The following is a 21,952-nucleotide window of genomic DNA, read 5'->3' as shown; positions in this document are numbered from 1 at the left end:
AGCAAACAAACCAACACAATAATAAAAAGCACCATGTGATCTTCTTACATCTTCAAGACAAACATAGTAAAAACATGAGCATATTTGTTTCCTGATAAAATGATGTGACAGGTAGAACAGAGTAAAGTGGTGGTGTTACTGTTAAGTCTAATTGTTGAATGTTGCCATTGTGTTTCTTAAATTTGTACAGTCTTAGTTCAAGCAGTAGGATCAAAGCCATTCCTTTGATCCTGACCACCTCTCCAACCTCTCTGTGCTGGGGGAGGTTTTATTGTAGATACATCCTATCTGGAAGATCTGTTTCTTTTGATGTAAGCTTCCTGGGTTTATGACCCTTTGGTCAGCAGGAGGTAACACACACACACACACACACACACACACACACACACACACACACACATAACACACACACACACACTTACATACAGTGCCTTGTCTATGTAACCAAAGGGGGGTTGCAAGGGGAGGTGCTTTGTAAACTATTGTTTGAAGATTGTCAATAAAAGGCAGCGAGAGGAGGCCACCATTGGGGTCATTGTCGTGCTGGACACAGACGAGGCCTCCCTTGCGCAAGTAATGGATCGATCGACTGTCTTGTTTTCTTCATGATGAATAAGTCTCTAGAATTAGCGGGGTTTGTGGAAACACAGACCCAACATTTATTTGGTCCTTCGGAGCCAGAGCCTAACACATTGCATCCACCGAGGAGAGGGAGAGGACGCCACCGCAACGTCTGGGATGATTGACGTAAAGCCCTGGTGTTTTTGGCTTGCCACCAGGCCGGGAAGTTTGCTCCTGACCTCCCCTCGGGATGGATGACGATTGACGGGATCCAGAGGCTCTTCCCATGAACGTAAACAAACAGTGAGTACAGAAGGCCTTAGAGAGCGGCTACGGGCTGTGCGTTAAACGTGAGTCCGGGAGCGCGCTAGCCGCGTGAGAGAGACGCAGGCTTCTCCGCCATTTGGGGCGTAGAGAGTTCTCCGCCATTTGGGGCGTGGAGATAACCTAGGTTCGGCGTCTCCGCCGTGAAGGAGTCCGGAATCTCCGCCATTTGGGGCGTTAGAGAGTGTCCGAAGGTTGAATTCTCCGCCATATGGGGCGTTTGAGAGTTTTCAACAGAGAGCGCTAGCTGTGCGTGCAGACGCAAGCGATAGGCCTATGTTGTGTGTGTGTGCGGGCCAGACGTGGTCTGCGTGAGTGTGGCTGATTGTTAATGGAGAATAAAATGTGTAAGTCTGCCTTAGAAGGAGATTTAAAATTTATGGAGAAATTTTTACCAGGCAGCATGCAGTATGTAGGTTGTTGGCGTAAGAAATGTGGATTTGAAGGGACATTAGTGGAAGTTCAGTGTAAAATGCTGGTAGAAAGAATAGCTGTAAGTGTAGCTGGTAAAACAGGTAAAGCGAAGCAGAGGAAGGAATTGCAGTTAGCAATTGCTAAGTTGTGGCTGGAGCAGGTTCAGAAGAGGAGAGAAGCAAGAATGTTAGCAGAAAGTAGAGCCAGAGAAGAGCGTGAGAGAGCAGAGGCTGAGTATGGAGAGACATTGGGAGAAGCATTGAGTCCAAGACAGACTGGGCAGGGTAGGAAACAGAAAGTAAAGTTAGTGAACACAAACGTTACAACTACATATCCATCCCTGACACAAAACAAACAAACAAACAAAAAAAACATATGGTGTTTCTGTCCCAGAGTGTGAAGATGAAGAAAGTTTTTCTCCTGATCCAGTCCGTGAGTGTGTCTGACGTCATGGTGTGTGTGAAAGGTATCCAGCTGGGGCAGACGTGATTCTGCAGGTCACCTGCCCAGTGGACAAAAAGAAATAAAATAGTTGTGTGGATGAATGATAGCACGAAGAGTGTTTGGTGTTTCTAAGTCTGAAACAGCTGTAATGCTATTTTCTGTTTTGGAGAAAAGTACAGTTAAAGAAAAAAAAACAGAGAGATGTGTGTTGTTTTAAGCAGTGATGAGAATAATGAAAGTGTGATGAGAGAAGAACACAAAAACATACTGAAAATGCAGTAACTATACTAACCCTACATGCATTTACACATAAATGATACTCATGAAGACCAGACAGCATCTTAAGCATGAGATTCTGTTTGTCATCTTGTCCAAGTCACTAGTAAGATGAAAGTGATACATAGACTAGTGGACTGAATATTATAGGAGGACAGATGGTTGCATCATAGATGAGAGGTCTTAAATGAGTGAGCTGAGTGAGCTGATTGTGAGTTTCTGGTGTGTGAAGAAGTTTTACCATGGCACACATTTAGTTACATGAGAACTAAAACTTATTATGTGCTAAGACAACAGGGTTATGCTGTATGTTGTGTGTATGGCTGATTGGATGAATGTTTGAGATTAAACTGGCTGTTTGATTTGTCTTTTGTTATTTAAGTTGAGCCTGCCAATTGGGTTGTGACGATTTATCCCCCTGGCATGAAGAACACGTGTCATGACTTAAACAAGGCCTTTCTTTCCTTTGATTTCCTTTATTTTCTTTCTTTTATTTTGTTACTTTCATGGTGCACTGAAAGTTTTGTTTGATGATCTCTGTTTGAGCACGATCAGAATCGAAGCGTCGTCGAGAAAACTGTTGCAAAGTGAGCTTCTCCAAAATTAAAATGGGCTCAGGAGAAATCCACTTATTTGAGACAAGTTCCTGTCCAAAAGGATTCAGCGAGAAAATCCAGTCTAAATTATTTTTCTTTTTGAAATGACGTTGTTTTGCTGAGCGTGGAAACGGATGCGACGATAATTTCCACAATTAGCAAAAGAAGGAATCACTGAGTGAATGAGTAAGAGTTTTAAAATAAATGGGAAACTGACTGACTGACAAAAGCTGACAAGACTGACTGACTTAACACCATTGTGTGAAGTCAACCCCCACCTGACAAAGGTGTGGATGTGTCTCTGTGTGTGTCTCTGTTGCAGGAGCAGAAGGAGACCACAGGAGGAAACTTGGGTCACATGACTATGTGAACTCTGAAAATTTAACCTTTTTAGTTTAAATTCTATGTCTGTGAATTTACCATGTGTGTGTCATTCACTACCTTGTGTTGCTCACAGAGATTACTGTGAGAAAGTGTGTACACACCTGCGCAGCGCTAACATTTACATTTCTCTTTACAGCAGATGGTTAATCATGTGATTTGATCATGTGGTTTACAGCAGGACACAACTTAATGATGTTTCTCTACCACAGGATTACTGAGATTTTGTATGAAGAGAACTGTAGTTACAGGCTATATGTTGATGATGAAATTACACTGTGTTTTTGAGAGAATGTTACAGGGAAGAAATGAATGCAGTGTGAGACATACTGTGATGAGACCATTGTTACTTTTTCCACAGCGAGTGTTAACTTTATGACTTTTCACAGCTCCTCTGGAATCTGGATGGCCGACACCTGACAACCGGGATGAACCTTGTGTTTGGCTAATGTTGTTTTTCTTTAAGAGTGCTTGTAAAGGATTCAGCACAGACAGACGAGTGACAATTGAACAGATGTGCAGTGGTTACAGAATAGTTACATCGGGGCCCATTATCTGACCACACTGTTGGGCTCATGGTGAGTAACAAACTTAAGGGACGTCACTGATTACAATGTGGAATGACGGTGAGATGTTAAATAATTTGGAACAAATTATGGGGAAAAGTAGGAGTTTAATGATTTAGAATAAACCTGCAATGATACTTGTCTCTGTGATGCTGAATACTTTATTACTCTTATGATCTATAGTTGGTTGCAAATGTGAAGTTGTTTTAATTTTAAGACTTTGTCTTCTAGGATACAGGAGCTGGGAGCTAAACAAGCTGAACATTTCAATGCTGACTAATGTTTTTACACAGGGTTACAGCTTGGAGTGAAGCTGCTCCAAGGGACAAACCTTGGAGATTGTTTTAGGGAGACTGTGCAACACTCTTGTACATGTCTCATTGGGGAGTTGACACATGGCGAAAGCCGTGTGGCGAGAGGAGTGTCATTTTTTAATTTGTAGATATCGTGAGGTGCCATGACGAGAAGGAGTGACTGAGAGGATCGTCCACAAGATGGAAGCTGAGGCCAGGAGAGAGTTTTCAGGAGGATCGGAGATCACCTTCAGCACAGAGAGCTGTGTTACTGGTCTTCCAAAGGATCGTCACGAGGAGACTTTGCACAGCAAATCTTAAATAAGATGAAAGAGTTTCGACGTTGACGTTAAGGAAGACAACTAAGCTGTTTGCGTGTCGAGGAGCCTGTGCCATCACCAGGGAAGTCTCAAATGTCCCAGGAATGGGTGGACCAAAGACCAGCTTTCCAGAGTCATTATTTTGTTTTAGGAGTTTTATTTTTCATTTTGTTAGACATGGCACAGTTGAAAGTAAAAGAAGACCACTCTAATTTGTCATGTGTTGTCATATTTTGATATATTTGATTACTTTTCATTGGTTATATTATATCGGGTAAAAATCACCCGGCATTAGTGATCGTGTTACTATTTATAGCGATAGTGTTCTAGGGTTAAATCTTCAGCAGCGTTGGAAAATGGAACCTGAGGGAGCGTGCCAAGCTCCAGAAAGTGACAGCGCAGAGGAGGTCCAGCAATGGACTTGTGGTTCTGTGAACAGCACAAATGCCAGGTGACTGTAAAATAACTAACAGCACTTTTTCCACAAGTGAAGCCAGTAACTTACTATCCTAAAAGATTAGCTCTAGTTGCTCGTGCTTTACCTCCATGCGTGAGATCAGTATGTGCAGCAGCTTAAGCTGTACAATGTTTCAATAGTTTATTTCACCTTTTGACATTGTTAGTTCCACACGAGGTAGATGTCTACTACTGCAGACTAAACTTACATTTCTGACACCTACAAGACACTTGTCTTTAATGTTACTCTCACAACCACACATATTACCATAAAGTGGTGCACAATTCTGAATCTGTCCAACCCTTTTTGCCAACGGAGGAGGGCACTTCTCATGAGTGTAGAGAGCGCGAGGAGAAGAAGTGTAAGCTGAGGGATGACTTAATAGATGTGCCACTCGTTGAGGGAAAGGTTTGGTTTGCTGATGGTTTGAGTTTTACAACAGCAGAGGGACAGACTAGAACACGTTTTACTGTAGCAGACAGTGAGAGAAAGTTATCTATGTAGGACAACTAGCATGTTTCATATTTGCTTGAGCAGCAGAGATGCTAGCTTTAACGGAAGTGTGTAAAGCTGTAGAGAGACAATATACACTGATAGGCAGTATACATTTGCTACTGTACATTTCTTTGTAGTGCAGTGAGTGAGACGAGGTGTGACAACCTCTACAGGGAAACCTGCAGAACACACCAAACTCTTGCAAAATCTGCTGGAGGCAGTGTTATTAACCAGTAGAATTGCCATTTGTAAATGTGCAGCACACATGTGAGGGAAAGATCCAGTTGCATTAGGGAAAGTTTTTGCAGATAAGATCACAAAAGAAGCAGCTGTAGTTAAACATGGTGTTAACCTTTTATCAGTACAGCATCAGCAGACATGCAGGCCCACTCACCTACAGCAGGAAAACAGTTGTGACTTACAGAGGGAGCAAGCTTGCAGGATGATGTTTTTTATCTGTGTGATAAACCAGTACTGCCTGATAATTTGTATAAGACTGCTGCTATTTTGAGCCATTGGCTTTGCCATGTCTCAAACAGGAGGGAAATGAGCAGTCGTTATACTCATTCTAGGATTATTAAATACTTTTTAAAAAAAAAAACTTTTGCAGGCAGAGAGAACTAATGGAACAGTAAAGTTAAGATTTAGGAAGACAGGCAGGACATGGTTAGACTGTATAGAATAAGTACATGAGGATTACTCCAACAGAGAATGGTCTGACTCTTTGAGATTACACATGTTAGAGCATTTAGAGTTCCAGTCTTCTGTAGTGATGATAGAAAAGCAGAAGAGAGAGCGTATTAGCAGATTAGATGCTTGAAAATGTTTAAAAGTAAAGTAGTCATGAGAACAAATGATCTGCCAGATGATTCTGTTTCTCCGCAGGAGCAGAGTCTGAAGTCTGGAGATTGGATGTTGATAAGGCCATGGAGAGGAAGTGCTGGTCCAGTCCATGGTGGGAAGGTCCATATCGGATGCTGCTGACGACGACCACAGCAGTGAAGATTGCTGGAAGGAACACTTGGATATATCAAGCGCACTGCAAGAAGGTGACACACATCCAGGCCAGCTCGGAGTAAGTGGCAGGAAGACCGGGAACAAAGGGGGGGGAAAGCCTCCAGGGCCCCTCGTCTCAATCCGGTGAAGAAACCAACTGAGCCACAGGTACTCATCAGAATGGCTGGGAATGTGCTGTGCATCTTCTTGTGCCTGTGGACCCTGAGTGGGATGACAGGGAGCGCACTGGAACAGAGCAAACCACACCCAGTACCAGCATGGGTTTTCAACAACTACTGGTGGCAGTTTAAGAACACAACCGCTCACATAAAGAATGAGACCAATGGTTATGCTTGTGATGCCACTGGCTACACATTCTTCTGGACTGTGGCCCTATAGCATCACTGAGAGCGAGGCAGTTTGTTTGGTTGCTTTAGCAACACATCGGGAACACTGCCAACTTTTCAACTGCTCTGAACCTGAATGGAAGGTTGATTCACCAGTAGCTGGGAAGGTGAACTGCTCTGGTGAGACAGACCTGCTCGTCTGACTCAAAGAATATGACTTGTTGCAGGACATTGAACAGCTAAACGAACTGGAAACAGGCCAATTGCCTATGTGTATGAAGGACAATGGATTAGCCCAAGTTGGAGATCAACCATGGAACATGGCAACATCACCTATTCTTTTTGTTTTCTGCAAGAAGGATGTAAACAGAGAAGCCTTTTGTCTACATTACATCATGAACACTTGAGGTTTCGAGCCAAGAAGTTCAAAACAGCTTGATCCAATTTCCTTTACAAAGCTTTTTCTGTGGTGACAACAGGACAGGAGAAGAGTTGTAAATGCAGATAATTCACCAGTTGACTCTAACCCCCACAGGATGCCTACAGTGAAAAGATTTGGGGGGTTGATAGGAGTCATAAAGAAGGGTGTTGACCAGGCTGCAGCTTTGAAGTTAGCTGAGAGCCATATGGACAAACAATAAAGTCAACTGATGCGTTTAAATACCTATGTCTGTATACAGTTGGATTGTAGTGACATATGATTTTTGAGAATGATGATTCTTCTTGTTTGACCTTTGACATTCAGTTGTTTACTTGAAGAAATACATAATGAATTGCACGACAGGAGTAGATCCGCCACAAGGCTGGATAGCTTGGTTACCGTCTGGTCCTTGGTGGCATCTTCTTTTGAAAAAATTAATTCCTGTTTTTGGACTGTTGATACTGATTTGCTTATGTATAGGATGTAGTTTACTGTGTATGAATGAAATCTATACTGACACTGTCCAAACAAAGGGTGCATAAGTTGAAATTTAAGAACAATGACAAAAAGGAGGGAAATGTTAAGTCTAATTGTTGAATGTTGCCATTGTGTTTCTTAAATTTGTACAGTCTTAGTTCAAGCAGTAGGATCAAAGCCATCCCTTTGATCCTGGCCACCTTTCCAGCCACTCTGTGCTGGGGGAGGTTTTATTGTAGATACATCCTATCTGGAAGATCTGTTTCTTTTGATGTAAACTTCCTGGGTTTATGACCCTTTGGTCAGCAGGAGGTAACACACACACACACACACACACACACACACACACACACACACACACACACACACACACACACACACACTTACATACAGTGCCTTGTCTATGTAACCAAAGGGGGGTTGCAAGGGGAGGTGCTTTGTAAACTATTGTTTGAAGATTGTCAATAAAAGGCAGCGAGAGGAGGCCACCATTGGGGTCATTGTCGTGCTGGACACAGACGAGGCCTCCCTTGCGCAAGTAATGGATCGATCGACTGTCTTGTTTTCTTCATGATGAATAAGTCTCTAGAATTAGCGGGGCTTGTGGAAACACAGACCCAACAGTTACAGCCTTTCTCCCCTCTGCTGCCGAGGCTGTTAGTCTCTCCCAAACTCAGCTACAGGACTTCCAAATGAATGAAAGCAGCAGAAGTGGCTTTACAAATGAAAGAGGAAGAGGAGAAGAAGAGGAGAGGGAGGCCACCCTGACCATCACTCCAGCTGAAAACATCACACTTCTATTAAAGTTGGTGAGAAAATGTTGAGCAGGATGAGCTGCTGGCTAATCTGGAGGCTGTAGCAGCAGCTCACAGTCACAGTGGATTTCCACTCATGAAAAAGCTCTGGCTGCTTCATTTCTCATCTCATATCAGAGACTTTAATGCTTCACTGAAGCTGTACTGTGATGCTTCCATATTCCAGTGAGGCCTCCATAATGATTTCAGCTGTTCTGTACACACACTGTGTGCCCTGTATGGCTCAAAGTCTCTGCAGCCTGTTTTTATCTGCTATCATCAGATCTTCATCATCCTCATTCACATCCCTCACACACTCTACAGCCTCATCAGCACCGACTTCATCTTCACTGACTGATGGAGCACAACATGAACCTGTGGAGGCTGAAACACTGTCCTGTCAAACATCTCCCCGTCACCACTCCACTTCTGTCAGCCTTTAAATGAACCCTGCTCAAGTCTGTCACTTCTGTTTGGAGCCAAAAGGAAAAACTGTTGTTCAGTCGTTTGGAAAGACAACATTTCTGAAAGCACTCAAACTTCTTCACATTTGTCTTCAGACACATCCTGAACATTTAGGAACTAAAGAAAGTTTCAAACATCAAAGACCTGAAATATAGAAAAACAACAACAGCCGCAGTCAGTGAACTCACCTCAGAGTCTCCAGTCGACAGTTTGGACTCTCCAGTCCAGCACACAGAAGCTTCACACCTGAATCCTGCAGCTTGTTCCAACTCATGTCCAGCTGTGTCAGATGGGAGGGGTTGGACTTCAGAGCTGAGGCCACAACTTCACAGTGAGACTCTGAGAGTCCACAGTGAGTCAGTCTGTGATGATAGAAAATATAAAATGTGTTATTATAAAAGCAGAAAATCTGCATTATAAACACAGACTGAATGTATATGAAGACAAAACAGAGTGAGGTCATAATCTGATGAATCTGCTCTTCACATCTGTGCTTCAGCTCCTCTTACTGTGTTTGACATGACACAACGATTGAGTCTCTCTCAGACCTGCAGACTTTTAATGAGAATCTTTGTTTGGCTTTAATCTGCAGATGAAGGAGGAAGATGGTGTCACATTTAGGCTTCCATAATGTCCACAGTCTGTCACTGAGATCTGATCCAGAGTCAGAGTGAAGACACACATTTGGACTGTTTCCTGTTTTGACTCCAGAACATTTTGAATGAGTTCAGCTCAGTGAAGAGTTCCAGCTGGAAAGATGATCTCTGTTTGCTACCTGCTGTCAGGTACGACTGTTCACGTCCACACGCAGGAAAAACCTGCTGACTGTTACCAAACGGAGCAGAAATCTCATCACTGGACAATAATGATGAATGAACTCAGAGCTGCTGATATCAGATCTGATTTCAGGGGAACTAAACACAGAAATGATTGGCTCATTTTAGCTTTCTGAGCCATTATCTGCTGGTGTGTCGCTAGTTGGCAGAAAATGATTTGTATTCCTGTTCAGGGCTTCAGTGTTTATGAGTCCAGATCCATGTGACAGCAAGTCAAAATGATGTTACCTGTCTGTGTCCAGCAGCAGCCTGTATTCACTTTGAATATTGTTATAACCTGACATGGATCAGTTTGTCTTTGATTGGTTTGTAAATGTCACTGTTTCCATTGGACCTGAGTGACGTACAAAGACAGAGAGGGAGAGAAAGGAGAGAGAGGATGGAGACAGCAAAGAGAGAGCAAACACAAACAGGTGAGAGTGGACAGGTGACCAAGGTCAGCAACCAATCAGAGAGCTTCTGTTTGACCCACAGTCACTGATGATGACTGCACATAACCAAGCAGTGTGTTACTCTGATATCAAATATGGATCCTGCTCTTATAATAATGATCATCAGATGATATTATTGTGTTATTTTGTAGCTGAATACGATGTTTGTGTGATTATCAGTGAAAGAAGCAGTGAGGAGGATGGAGAGAGAGAGAGGACAGAGGGTGAAGTTAGAAACACTAAAAGGATTTTTCATGGATTTCATGGATGATTTGAGTGATTTCCAGCAGGACACTTAAACATGTCAGTGGACGTCCTAAAGAACATATTCACTGATATGAAACGTGTCATTGAACAGGATTAATATCAGTGGAAATATGGTGGAAACAGCTGTGACTGCATGGATGTGACACACTTCAAATCTGTTCTCCACTCTTGGATTTGGGATCCATGGAGCTGCTGCTGAGTCTGTACAATAAAGGAATGGTGTGGAAGGTTGCAGCGTACGGACACAAACACTTTGTGGTTACAATCTGATTTTATTTTCAAAATTAAACTACTAACCTACACTGATCAATGATGTTAATGATCACATCTGGACTCACCCAGCCTTTCTGCAGTTCCTCACAGCTGGAATCAGTCTCTGTCGTCCCCGCTCTGATGTGTTGTACTTCTGCAGGTCAAACTGATCCAGAACCTCCTCTGACATCTGCAGCATGAAGGCCAGAGCTGAGCACTGGATCTCAGAGAGTAACTTCTCTGACTTCAGGAACTCTTGGATCTCCTGAAATAATGAGAGGTCGTTCATCTCCATCAGACAGTGGAAGATGTTGATGCTTCTGTCAGGAGAGATTCCATCACTGTTCATCTCCTTCAGGTTGTTGATGACTCTCTGGATGGTTCCTGGACTGATCTCTGTCTGACCCAGCAGACCTACTAAGAGTCTCTGGTTGGACTGCAGACAGAGGCCATGAAGGAAGCGAACAAACAGGTCCAGGTGGCCATTTTTACTCTGGAGGGATTTATACATGGCTCTGCTCAGGAAATCATCCAGAGAGGACATGTTGTATTTTTTTCCCAAAAAGTTCTTCAGCACCTTTGTCTTCCTGTTGGTGTGACAGTGGAACATGTAGACAGCAGCCAGAAACTCCTGAATGCTCAGATGAACAAAGCAGTAGACTGGTTTCTGGAAGATCTCACACTCTCTTTTGAAGATCTCTGTACAAACTCCTGAGTACACCGAGGCCTCTGTCACATCCAGACCACACTGCTCCAGGTCTTCTTGGTAGAACATGATGTTTCCTTTCTCCAGATGTTCAAACGCCAGCCTCCCCAGCTTCAGAAGAACTTCCCTGTCAGCCTCCGTGAGCTCCTGTGGACTCGTCTCATGTCCCTCATGGTACTTGTTCTTCTTCCTCTTTGTCTGAACCAGCAGGAAGTGTGAGTACATGTCAGTCAGGGTCTTGGGCAGCTCTCCTCTCTGCTCTGTAGTCAACATGTGCTCCAGAACTGTAGCAGTGATCCAGCAGAAGACTGGGATACTACACATGATGTGGAGGCTCCTGGATGTCTTCATGTGGGAGATGATTCTGCTGGACAGCTCTTCATCACTGAATCTCCTCCTGAAGTACTCCTCCTTCTGGGCGTCAGTGAAGCCTCGTACTTCTGTTAGCCTGTCAACACATGTAGGAGGGATCTGATTGGCCGCTGCGGGTCGGGAAGTTATCCAGACGAGAGCCGAGGGAAGCAGATTCCCCTGGATGAGGTTTGTCAGCAGCTGGCTGACTGATGACTTCTGTGTGACATCAGACAGCAACTTCCTGTTGGTGAAATCCAATGAAAGTCTGCTTTCATCCAGGCCGTCAAAGATGAACAAAAGCTGAGAGACAGCCAGCTTCTCTGCTGTGACCTTCTGTAATGTTGGATGGAAAACATGGAGCAGCTCCAGAAGACTGTACTGCTCATCTCTGATCAGGTTCAGCTCCCTGAATGAAAGCAGAACCACCACACTGACATGTTGGTTCTCCAAGCCCTCTGCCCAGTCCAGAGTGAACTTCTGCACTGAGAAGGTTTTTCCAACACCAGCCACGCCGTTGGTCAGAACCACTCTGACGGGTCTCTGTTGGTCAGGTAAGGCTTTAAAGATGTCCTGGCACCTGATTGGAGCGTCATGGAGGGCGTCCATCTTGGAAGCTGTCTCCAGCTGCCTCACCTCATGTTGGGTATGAACCTCTTCACTCTGTCCCTCTGTGATGTAGAGCTCAGTGTAGATCCTGTTGAGGAGGGTTCTACTTCCTGTTTCATCACTTCCTTCAGTCACACGTTCACATCTCCTCCTCAGACTGATCTTATGTTCATCTAAAACCTCCTGCAGACCAACATCTGCTGAAAGAAAGAAAAACAATGAGACTAAAGAGAAAGAAAACTCTTCAATGTCTGAACAACACAAGAAGTCCAGTTTTCAGAAATGAGTCCATCAGCAGACAGATGTTCAGTCTTACTTTGTACACAGCTGCTCTGACTGGCTGTCTGCAGTCCAGCTCTGCTTCTGGATCTTTCTCCACACTGTGCAGAAGCTCTGATGGTGACACAGAAAAGTCACAGTGGAGATACTTCTGTCCACCTTTGATTAGACTCATTATAAAAAGGAAAACAAAGTTTGAACACAGTCATGTTTCCAGTTCACTGACTTACATTTATTCCATGGACACTCACTCTAACCTGAACCACAGCTACAACCCAACATTGTTGAGGCCTCATCTCCTCCTTTCCTGACTGTAGAGGTTAAATATGCAACAACCAACAAATAAAAGAATTTGGTTCATTTCCAAGAAATTCACACGGTGACCAAGTAAAGTAACCGTAGTAAAGGAGACAACATCCCGTTGATGGTGGGATTATTTGAAAGATTTGCTTTGGTCACGTCACCAAATGCAGTTGAACCACCCGTGGATCCATGTTTGACCATTCTACCACTCTGAGCTCTGCTTTTTAATCATTTTATTCTTATCATCATTCATTTATTCATTCTTTGGAGGGGGGCTATTTCCTAATGCCGCCCTAATAAGCTGATGTTCAAGGGGAAATATAACAGAAACTCTTTCAGTGTTATTCATTAATAAATTAACAGATAAACTGTGAAGAAGAAAAAAACTGAGATTTAAAGGAGAGAGTGAGAAACTTGATCATCCATCCTCATAATACATGTTTATCAGTATCTGCTGTGACCATACTGCAGTAATAACTACAAGTCTACATTTCTGTGACTGTTGATCAATCACAGCAGGAATCTGAGCTCATCTCTGCACACAGAGCAGCTTCAGCTCTGGGATAAACTGGTCGCTTCACGTCCTTCTCAGCTCACAGACACTCATCCTGATATTTTCCTTTAACATTTGATGGTATAATTCATCTGAGTTTACACTTTATCTGCATAAATACAGAAAAACAGACCCAAACACCAGAAACCATCAGTTTCACCATGTAGAATATATTGTTGTTTCCTTGCTTTTAATTCAGAGAAAAACTCTGATTTGGATTTTCTCTGTTCTCTTTGCCACAGCCCATCCCAGCAGCAGCTGAAGCAGCTGACTGTCACAACACTGAATAACACTTTAGGAGGAATTTCAGAGGTCAGTAAAGCTCCAGTTTCAACATCAGTTAATTAATCATAGTTCATCATAAATGTGAACCTGGCTGGCACACATGTTAATGTTAGCCATTTAAATATTAGCAGTTAGCTGAGGCCACAAGAAGAAGAGGCCCTAGAAGAACAATGGATGATAAGATTAGATTTTCAAGACTAGGCAGAGACGTGTTTTCCTTTACTGTCTCTTACAGAGGAGGGAGCAGATACCAGACGAGGTCACGGAGGTACGGGGAGGATTCGCAGCAGACAGCAAGACTGCCACGTCCATGCGAGAGAGCGATGGCTACGATAATCTCTGTTTTTAAGATAAGATAAGAGATAAGATAAGATAGAACTTTATTAATCCCTCGGGTGGGTTCCTCTGGGAAATTCGACTTCCAAAAAGCACAGCAACGACCGAAGTTACAGTTACAGAATTGTTTTATTATATATATATATATATATATATATATATATATATATATATATATATATATATATATATATATATATATATATATATATATATATATATATATATATATATATATATATATATATATACATACATACATACACATATATAAATACAGAGACAAATATAAATAAAATATACAAAGGGGATAAATAGAATAAATAGGAATAAAAAATAAAATAAAAATACAATGTCTCCCTATATAATGTTGTACAGCCCATGTGAGGGTTATCCTCTCTGCGAACCAGATGCTTGATTTCACACAGAGGTCCACCAACTGAATTTGATCAGTTATGGAACGATTTACCTCGACAGGCTCCTTCACTCGCTGCTTTTAAACCTCCTTTAAAACACACTTTTACTCCCTGACCTTTGACCCAGTGTGACATGTTGACTCACTACCTCAGACAGCTTAAAAATAGTCTTTTTGTTTTTTGGTGCTGCCTAAAAGAACCGTGAAATATCTGTCCTATATACAGTTATGTTCATATATTTTTGTGCTACATCAGGAAACTCAAAAACATAGTTTTTAATATTTTAATCCTTATTTTTAAAACTTTTTTTGTCATTTTTCTGAATAACACTTTAGGAGGAACGTCTTGATGCATTCTCAATCATCCAGGAAAGTAAATCTCCAAAAGTTGATTCTCTTCATCTGGACGTAGCGTAAATGTGTCCCAGCTGGACTTTTGTCAAAGCTGGAAAGGCTCCTAAAGAAAGTTCCAGTCGATCCAGGAGAGAAGGACAACCGCTGCCTAAGAGAAAACCTGTAGCTATCCCATATGTGTCAGGAGTGTCGGAGCAGCTGAGTCGCATTTTTTCTAAACACCGGGTCTCTGTGGCTTTTAAACCCCAAAACACGCTGCGCCAAAAACTGGTCCACCCCAAGGATCGGGTCCCCCGACACAAACAGAGTAACATAGTGTAGCTGTTAAGTGCAGGACGATTGGCAGGATTTATACATCGAGGAAACCAAACAACCTCTGGCTACAACACAGAAGAGCCACCTCGTCAGGCCAGGACTCTGCAGTCTATTTACACCTACAGGCCAGTGGACACTCTTTCAATGATGAGGATGTAACATCCCGGACAGGGAGGAACGCTGGTTTGAAGGCGGAGTCAAGGAGGCCATTTACGTGAAAAGGGAAAGACCATCTCTGAATTGAGGAGGGGGCCTAAGGGTACATCTGTCACCATCTTACATGCTGTGATTGCAGCCGTTCCCCAACTCTCTGTGAATGGTACTCATGACCATTGATCAGTGGTTGTTGATCAATGGTCATGAGAATTTGCATAATTAAGATTAAGGAACTGACCTCACAGCCCATTGTTCCTTCAGTGGGCAGGTTTCAGTCATTATGCAAATGTCCTGTTTATAAGATTGAATCCTGCAGTCAGCTGAGACTGAAGGAGTCACCTGGATGAGAGACGAAATGTTTCTCCCACAAAACGCTATGTCCAGATGAACTGAATCAACTTTTGGAGAAAGAAGTTGAATCATTATTTCAGCTTTAAGAGGGTATTTTAACACAAACATCAGTCCTTCTACTTAAGTATGTTTGACACTTTGTTTACACCTAAATTAACTTTACTGTTAACCAGTTTTCATGTTTCTGTAATCCACCAGTGTGCTCATGCTTTTTTAAGTGAAAACATATTTTTAATGATCAAATATAATTATGTTTGTTATTTGTGGATTTTAAATGTCCTTGACAGAGACAGATGATGATCATTATCCTGCACTGTGGTCTCAGGTTTGGTCGAGCTAGCACAAAGAATGGCTATGTTGAACTTCCTCCTGGGATCTACACTAAGAAGTGAGTCCAACATTAGCAGGGTCTCTTTCCTTTATCTGGATTCACTTTAGCATTCACAGTCACGTGAAGCTTGTTATTAACTCGATAAGTCAACCCAGGGTTTCAGCTGAGCGCTCACATGAAACACATGGTGTTGGCAGCATCTGATCAATCATATTCATGGAGACGTGTATCAGCAACAGAGCAGCTGAGTTTGCAGAAGGAAGTCAAACTAAACCACAGGAACAATATGAGGAGATTACACACATAATAAAATACTAGCAGTAACACAGCTGCTGCAGACAAATCAGTCGTGTGATCGTGTGTGAGAGGAGAAGGACTGTAAAGGAGTTTGGTGTTAAAAGCTCTGTATGAATGTGGGAGACTTTGAAGGGCTTTAAAAAGGCCAATATAAAATAAAAGGCAGCAAAATTGCTGAGTGTGAAAGTCACCAGACTTATCAGACCTCTGTGATTAAGACCTGTAAGAACACCTGTTTGTACTTGTTGGCATTATATCAAACACACACGTATATTAAGCCTTTGTTTGAACTCTGGTTGAATTTGTTACTTTCAGACTGTGAAACATCACAGAGGCTGCAGCTGCAGATCTTTTATTCACCTGGAAATTTACTTTAAATGTTAGATGGAAAATGTATTGCTCAGTTTAACCAAAGTAAGAACAAGAATCCATAAACCTTCATAAAGACAAACATCTCCCAGAACATTGAGCTGCTGAAGTGTCACTGAAGGGAAAAACTATTTGTCCTCCTCCATCCAGCAACACCTGAAACACCTGAGTGGAAGCTCCTCCCTACACTGTGTTTGAAGCAAAGCACAAAGGAGACACCTGCTGGAGCAGCTGGAGTCCTACAGACACTCAGCCTCTTCACTACACAAACACCTCCTACAACATCCACTCTTTCCACTCTGACTGCTGTGTTTGTGGAAACACTCCAACACACACCGCTTCACATACCAACATAGAAATGTGTGAAAAAGAGCTGAGCTGATATTAAACATGAGGATTTATTCAGAAATACAGAGTCAGGAACAACATCTAGACACACATTACCTCTCAGCAGCAGAAGAACAGCCTTTAAAGCAAACACCAGCACCCTTCGACTCGTTGCTCTTTAAGGAAACACAGCTGGGTTCAGGTCCAGGAGATTCTGGCCTCTTATTGATCCTAAGAGAAAAACAATAAATGTAACAGCTTCATGAGACAGGAAGGAAAAATTGGAAATATTAAATTAAAGACATGATGAACAATCTCATAAAAATAATGTACTTACTCTTTGTCACATAACAGTCTTTTGTTAAAGTTTACAATAACACCCTTGCTTAGTCTTTGCTCTGTACTGCAGTACTTGCACTGGTTTCACTGGACAAGTCTGCATGTGAATCTACAACTGATCTGACATTGTGGCACAAACACAGTAAACAAACACTACGAGCACCTTGTTTCATGTGCAGTGGCTTTCTTCTCATTCTGTTACTGAACACTGTATGAAAAGCCTCTCACTGCCAGCATCCTTCCAGCCCCACGACAACAAGACCAACTCACATCTTCACAACACCAAGAATTTTTCCCCTTTTCTTTGGAGAAACTGAGAAGCCAATAGGATTGTAGCTCAAACTTGCCCACAGTCCTGCTTCATCACTGCTCACTCCTACCTGTGTTGGTGCTGAGTGGACAGTCATAGCCTGCTGCTAGCATGAATGCTAAACGTACTGCTGTGGATGATCAGCAGAAAAACATGTGGTCAGTTTGACTGTTTGCTGTATTTAAAGTCTTTTTCTCAGTTCGTCTGTATTCAAAGTGCATTCGGGGCTTTAGCTGACAGCTCTTTGTGCTAACAAACTAAACTCTCTTAGTTTAAGCCAACAGACCAAACACAAAGCCTGCTGCTGCCTCCATGGGTTAGCTTGTGTGACTGGTGTTTACACCAATGAAATCTAAATCACACTACAGGGAGTGCAGAATTATTAGGCAAATGAGTATTTTGTCCACATCATCCTCTTCATGCATGTTGTCTTACTCCAAGCTGTATAGGCTCGAAAGCCTACTACCAATTAAGCATATTAGGCGATGTGCATCTCTGTAATGAGAAGGGGTGTGGTCTAATGACATCAACACCCTATATCAGGTGTGCATAATTATTAGGCAACGTCCTTTCCTTTGGCAAAATGGGTCAAAAGAAGGACTTGACAGGCTCAGAAAAGTCAAAAATAGTGAGATATCTTGCAGAGGGATGCAGCAGTCTCAAAATTGCAAAGCTTCTGAAGCGTGATCATCGAACAATCAAGCGTTTCATTCAAAATAGTCAACAGGGTCGCAAGAAGCGTGTGGAAAAACCAAGGTGCAAAATAACTGCCCATGAACTGAGAAAAGTCAAGCGTGCAGCTGCCAAGATGCCACTTGCCACCAGTTTGGCCATATTTCAGAGCTGCAACATCACTGGAGTGCCCAAAAGCACAAGGTGTGCAATACTCAGAGACATGGCCAAGGTAAGAAAGGCTGAAAGACGACCACCACTGAACAAGACACACAAGCTGAAACGTCAAGACTGGGCCAAGAAATATCTCAAGACTGGTTTTTCTAAGGTTTTATGGACTGATGAAATGAGAGTGAGTCTTGATGGGCCAGATGGATGGGCCCGTGGCTGGATTGGTAAAGGGCAGAGAGCTCCAGTCCGACTCAGACGCCAGCAAGGTGGAGGTGGAGTACTGGTTTGGGCTGGTATCATCAAAGATGAGCTTGTGGGGCCTTTTCGGGTTGAGGATGGAGTCAAGCTCAACTCCCAGTCCTACTGCCAGTTTCTGGAGGACACCTTCTTCAAGCAGTGGTACAGGAAGAAGTCTGCATCCTTCAAGAAAAACATGATTTTCATGCAGGACAATGCTCCATCACACGCGTCCAAGTACTCCACAGCGTGGCTGCAAGAAAGGGTATAAAAGAAGAAAAACTAATGACATGGCCACCTTGTTCACCTGATCTGAACCCCATTGAGAACCTGTGGTCCATCATCAAATGTGAGATTTACAAGGAGGGAAAACAGTACACCTCTCTGAACAGTGTCTGGGAGGCTGTGGTTGCTGCTGCACGCAATGTTGATGGTGAACAGATCAAAACACCGACAGAAACCATGGATGGCAGGCTTTTGAGTGTCCTTGCAAAGAAAGGTGGCTATATTGGTCGCTGATTTGTTTTTGTTTTGTTTTTGAATGTCAGAAATGTATATTTGTGAATGTGGAGATGTTATATTGGTTTCACTGGTAAAAATAAATAATTGAAATGGGTATATATTTGTTTTTTGTTAAGTTGCCTAATAATTATGCACAGTAATAGTCACCTGCACACACAGATATCCCCCTAAAATAGCTAAAACTAAAAACAAACTAAAAACTACTTCCAAAAACATTCAGCTTTGACATTAATGAGTTTTTTGGGTTCATTGAGAACATGGTTGTTGTTCAATAATAAAATTATTCCTCAAAAATACAACTTGCCTAATAATTCTGCACTCCCTGTAATGTGTCCTCCAAGGTGTTTGGTGGGAGCACTGAGTGAAACATAAGAGCTCTGGTAAAATAACAAACAGGGCTGTGAGAGCAACTGAAGTGATAAAAATACTGTTTAAAGATAAAAAACACTTTGATGTTCTCTCGTTACCTAACAAAGTCCAAACCCTGTGAACTATTTTAGCTTTAATAACTGTGGATTCAGGTATCCTGAACCCATCTTTGGACATTTGTAATTAAATATTTTAAAACTCCATCAGAGACTCCTGATGTGGCTGTTTGGAGAAGGAAAAGAGGGACAAAGTGGAGCGTCGAGCTGAGGCTTCATTCACTGCAAACCTACAGTTATGTTTCCTTATTTCTGCTGTTTGCATGTTCACAGCTGAAATAAAGCTGCCTCTTTGACTTCATCCTGTTGTGTTTGGGTCCAATCCTGCCTGCCACACAGCGCTACAGGACAAAGTCTAATATTTTTATCTTTTTAATGAATCTTTGGTCATATTTATCCAGGAAAACACAAACATGTAAAGGAGTCATCACAGGTCTCTGACCTCATTGGTCCAGGTTCAGCACTGAAGTCTGGAGGGTAATGTTTGGACCGGTCACTCCTCATAGACGGACAGCTGGATCCTGCAGACTGTGACCTCTGACCTCTGCAGACACAAACATGTTTTATTCAATGATCAATTCTCTGATGAAGTGATTGAAGCAGCTGTGATCACACAGACTGCAGATAATGCAGCTGTTTCCTGTCAGTAACAGTCCTCTTAGATTAGAGTTCAGCTTTTTACAGGAAAACAAATGTCCCTGAATGCAACAGTGAGACACAGTCTGCCTGTGTGGCTGTGATAGCTGCCGTTAGGAGCGCTCATGTGTTTGCAGTTAGACGAGGAGATGTTACCATCATGGACACGTTAACAAATCCTGCAGCATCACGTGGCACAAACACTTTGTGTTCCTGTCATCTGCAAGCAACAGGAAGTTCATTAATAAAGGCGGGATGGAGACGTGACTGTGATGGTTCTCCTTCATCCAGCTGTTACACACATCTGGGCTCACACGACGAGCCTTTGTCTAATACAGCAGCTGCTCTCTGAACACTTTTCTGAAGAGGAGCTGCACAAACCTTTGTTTGCTTTCTAGAGCAGCGTATCAAAGTCAAACTACCCACTGCTAGCAGCTGTTTCTATCATAGTTTAGGATCCAGATGTGTGAGGTCTAGATTTACACCTCTGATTAAAATACATAGTTAAAAACAGCCAATTGAGTCCAAATGTGTCTTAAACCAGATAAACTGACAGTTACAGCTGAGCCTGTGTGTCCTTGGAGACACTGCTCTCCTACAGAGATGCATTTTAGAAACCAGGAAACATCAAAATCATTTAAATCAGAGAGTTCTTGTAACTAACAGCTCACCTCTCTGCAGCAGACACAGGCTGGGATTTAAAATTAATGCCTCGATGATTTGACCGGTCACTCTGTAAGGACACAGAGCTGGGTCGAGGTCCAGGTTTGAGTCTCTGATGGATCCTGAAAAAGTTATAAATCTTCAGTAAAATTCTCATCACATATCAGCTGATATTATTGGTGTTAGCTTACCTTTTCTCAGCTGACTGTCTTTGCTCAAATCTCTTAATGACATCTTTGACTGAGTTACTTTCACAGGACACAGAGCTGGGTGGAGGTCCAGGCTGGTTCCTGTGAATATGGAGCAGTGATGTGAGTGCTGAGCTGTGACATGGAGAAGAGTCATGGACAGTTAGAGATGGTCATCTCACCTCTGAGCTTTGGTCTGGCTCTCATGTTCCCCACACAGAGTGCTTTTAGGGGGAGGGACTCCCTCCTCTCTGTCCTCACACTGATCCATGCTGCTCAATTCACATCAGCTCACACACACTTTCTACCTTCACCTGCAGAGGAAACACAAATCATTCATGTGCACATCAACTGAGAGCTGCAGAGGTCGTGTCTGATGTGTTGGACTAACATCCATCTGAGACGCAGCTTTCATCAGTTCACTACAAAAAGTGTCACAGAGCCCAGTTCAGCCTCCAAATCCTCCATTACTGTAGTCCTACAAAGCAGCAGGTCAAACATGGCTGCAGAGAGCAGCTTTATGTCAGTAACCATGTCCAGGACCGAGCTGACTGCTTACAGAGTTCATACTCTAACTGCTAGCTGCTCTGCTAGCTAAGCTAACTCAGTAACAGTGACTCTGACAGCAGTTACTGTGGAACAGCGGCCGAGCTCAGGACACATTCAGTGTGTTTAGACACAGGAGTGTTTATGTCAGCAAATCAGTGTGTGTGAAGAGTCTGAGGGAGTGTGTGAATGAGACTCAACACTGAAACCAACAGTCCAAGAAAAGCGTCTGGATTTCTTTAAGTTTAACTTAAAGAAGTCCAGACGCTTTTCTTTTTGTCTCCATAATGTCTCCATAATGCTGCAATGTTATCTGCCCCAGAAACACACTGTGCAGAAGCTCTGATGGTGACACAGAAAAGTCACAGTGGAGATACTTCTGTCCACCTTTGATTAGACTCATTATAAAAAGGAAAACAAAGTTTGAACACAGTCATGTTTCCAGTTCACTGACTTACATTTATTCCATGGACACTCACTCTAACCTGAACCA

General features: G+C 42.7%; 2 protein-coding genes across 3 annotated transcripts; both read right to left on the bottom strand.

The window, feature by feature from the left end:
- Positions 1 to 689: 689 nt before the first annotated feature.
- LOC147336287 (protein NLRC3-like) lies at positions 690 to 12,456 on the bottom strand. 2 transcript variants are annotated; one of them, XM_086285333.1, is made up of 4 exons: positions 12,396 to 12,456; positions 10,500 to 12,279; positions 8,816 to 8,989; positions 690 to 1,801 (listed from the first exon to the last, which is right to left on the bottom strand). In XM_086285333.1, exons 2-4 carry the CDS (start codon positions 12,077 to 12,079, stop codon positions 1,798 to 1,800), a joined length of 1,758 nt encoding a protein of 585 aa, XP_086141459.1. In that variant the 5' UTR covers positions 12,080 to 12,279; positions 12,396 to 12,456; the 3' UTR covers positions 690 to 1,797. The 2 variants fall into 2 exon arrangements, with proteins under 2 accessions (XP_086141459.1, XP_086141460.1); XM_086285334.1 differs by having other exon boundaries at positions 10,500 to 12,276.
- An 8,273-nt stretch (positions 12,457 to 20,729) lies between these two features.
- On the bottom strand, positions 20,730 to 21,221 carry LOC147336286 (uncharacterized). Its single transcript, XM_086286166.1, has 3 exons — positions 21,096 to 21,221; positions 20,917 to 21,015; positions 20,730 to 20,847 (listed from the first exon to the last, which is right to left on the bottom strand). The coding sequence occupies exons 1-3, from the start codon at positions 21,182 to 21,184 to the stop codon at positions 20,730 to 20,732; spliced, it is 306 nt and encodes a 101-aa protein (XP_086142292.1). The 5' UTR covers positions 21,185 to 21,221.
- Positions 21,222 to 21,952: the final 731 nt, after the last annotated feature.

Source organism: Aulonocara sp. 'chitande type north' Nkhata Bay, linkage group LG3, assembly GCF_057382095.1.
Source record: "Aulonocara sp. 'chitande type north' Nkhata Bay isolate Kocher_YH1m ecotype deep benthic linkage group LG3, A_spYH_male_GT1.1, whole genome shotgun sequence".
NCBI classification, from domain to species: domain Eukaryota; kingdom Metazoa; phylum Chordata; class Actinopteri; order Cichliformes; family Cichlidae; genus Aulonocara; species Aulonocara sp. 'chitande type north' Nkhata Bay.
Note: the sequence above shows the minus strand (reverse complement) of the source record. Positions and strands in the feature narration are given on the sequence as shown.

Excerpts from the sequence above, each read along its gene's own strand:
- LOC147336287 (XM_086285333.1), bottom strand. The coding sequence starts at position 12,079 with ATGGACGCCCTCCATGACGCTCCAATCAGGTGCCAGGACATCTTTAAA. Across the intron at positions 8,990-10,499 it reads AGGAACTGCAGAAAGGCTGG|ACTGACTCACTGTGGACTCT; the intron begins GTGAGTCCAGAT and ends CTATCATCACAG.
- LOC147336286 (XM_086286166.1), bottom strand. The coding sequence starts at position 21,184 with ATGGATCAGTGTGAGGACAGAGAGGAGGGAGTCCCTCCCCCTAAAAGC. Across the intron at positions 21,016-21,095 it reads AGCCAGACCAAAGCTCAGAG|GAACCAGCCTGGACCTCCAC; the intron begins GTGAGATGACCA and ends CCATATTCACAG. Across the intron at positions 20,848-20,916 it reads AGACAGTCAGCTGAGAAAAG|GATCCATCAGAGACTCAAAC; the intron begins GTAAGCTAACAC and ends TAACTTTTTCAG.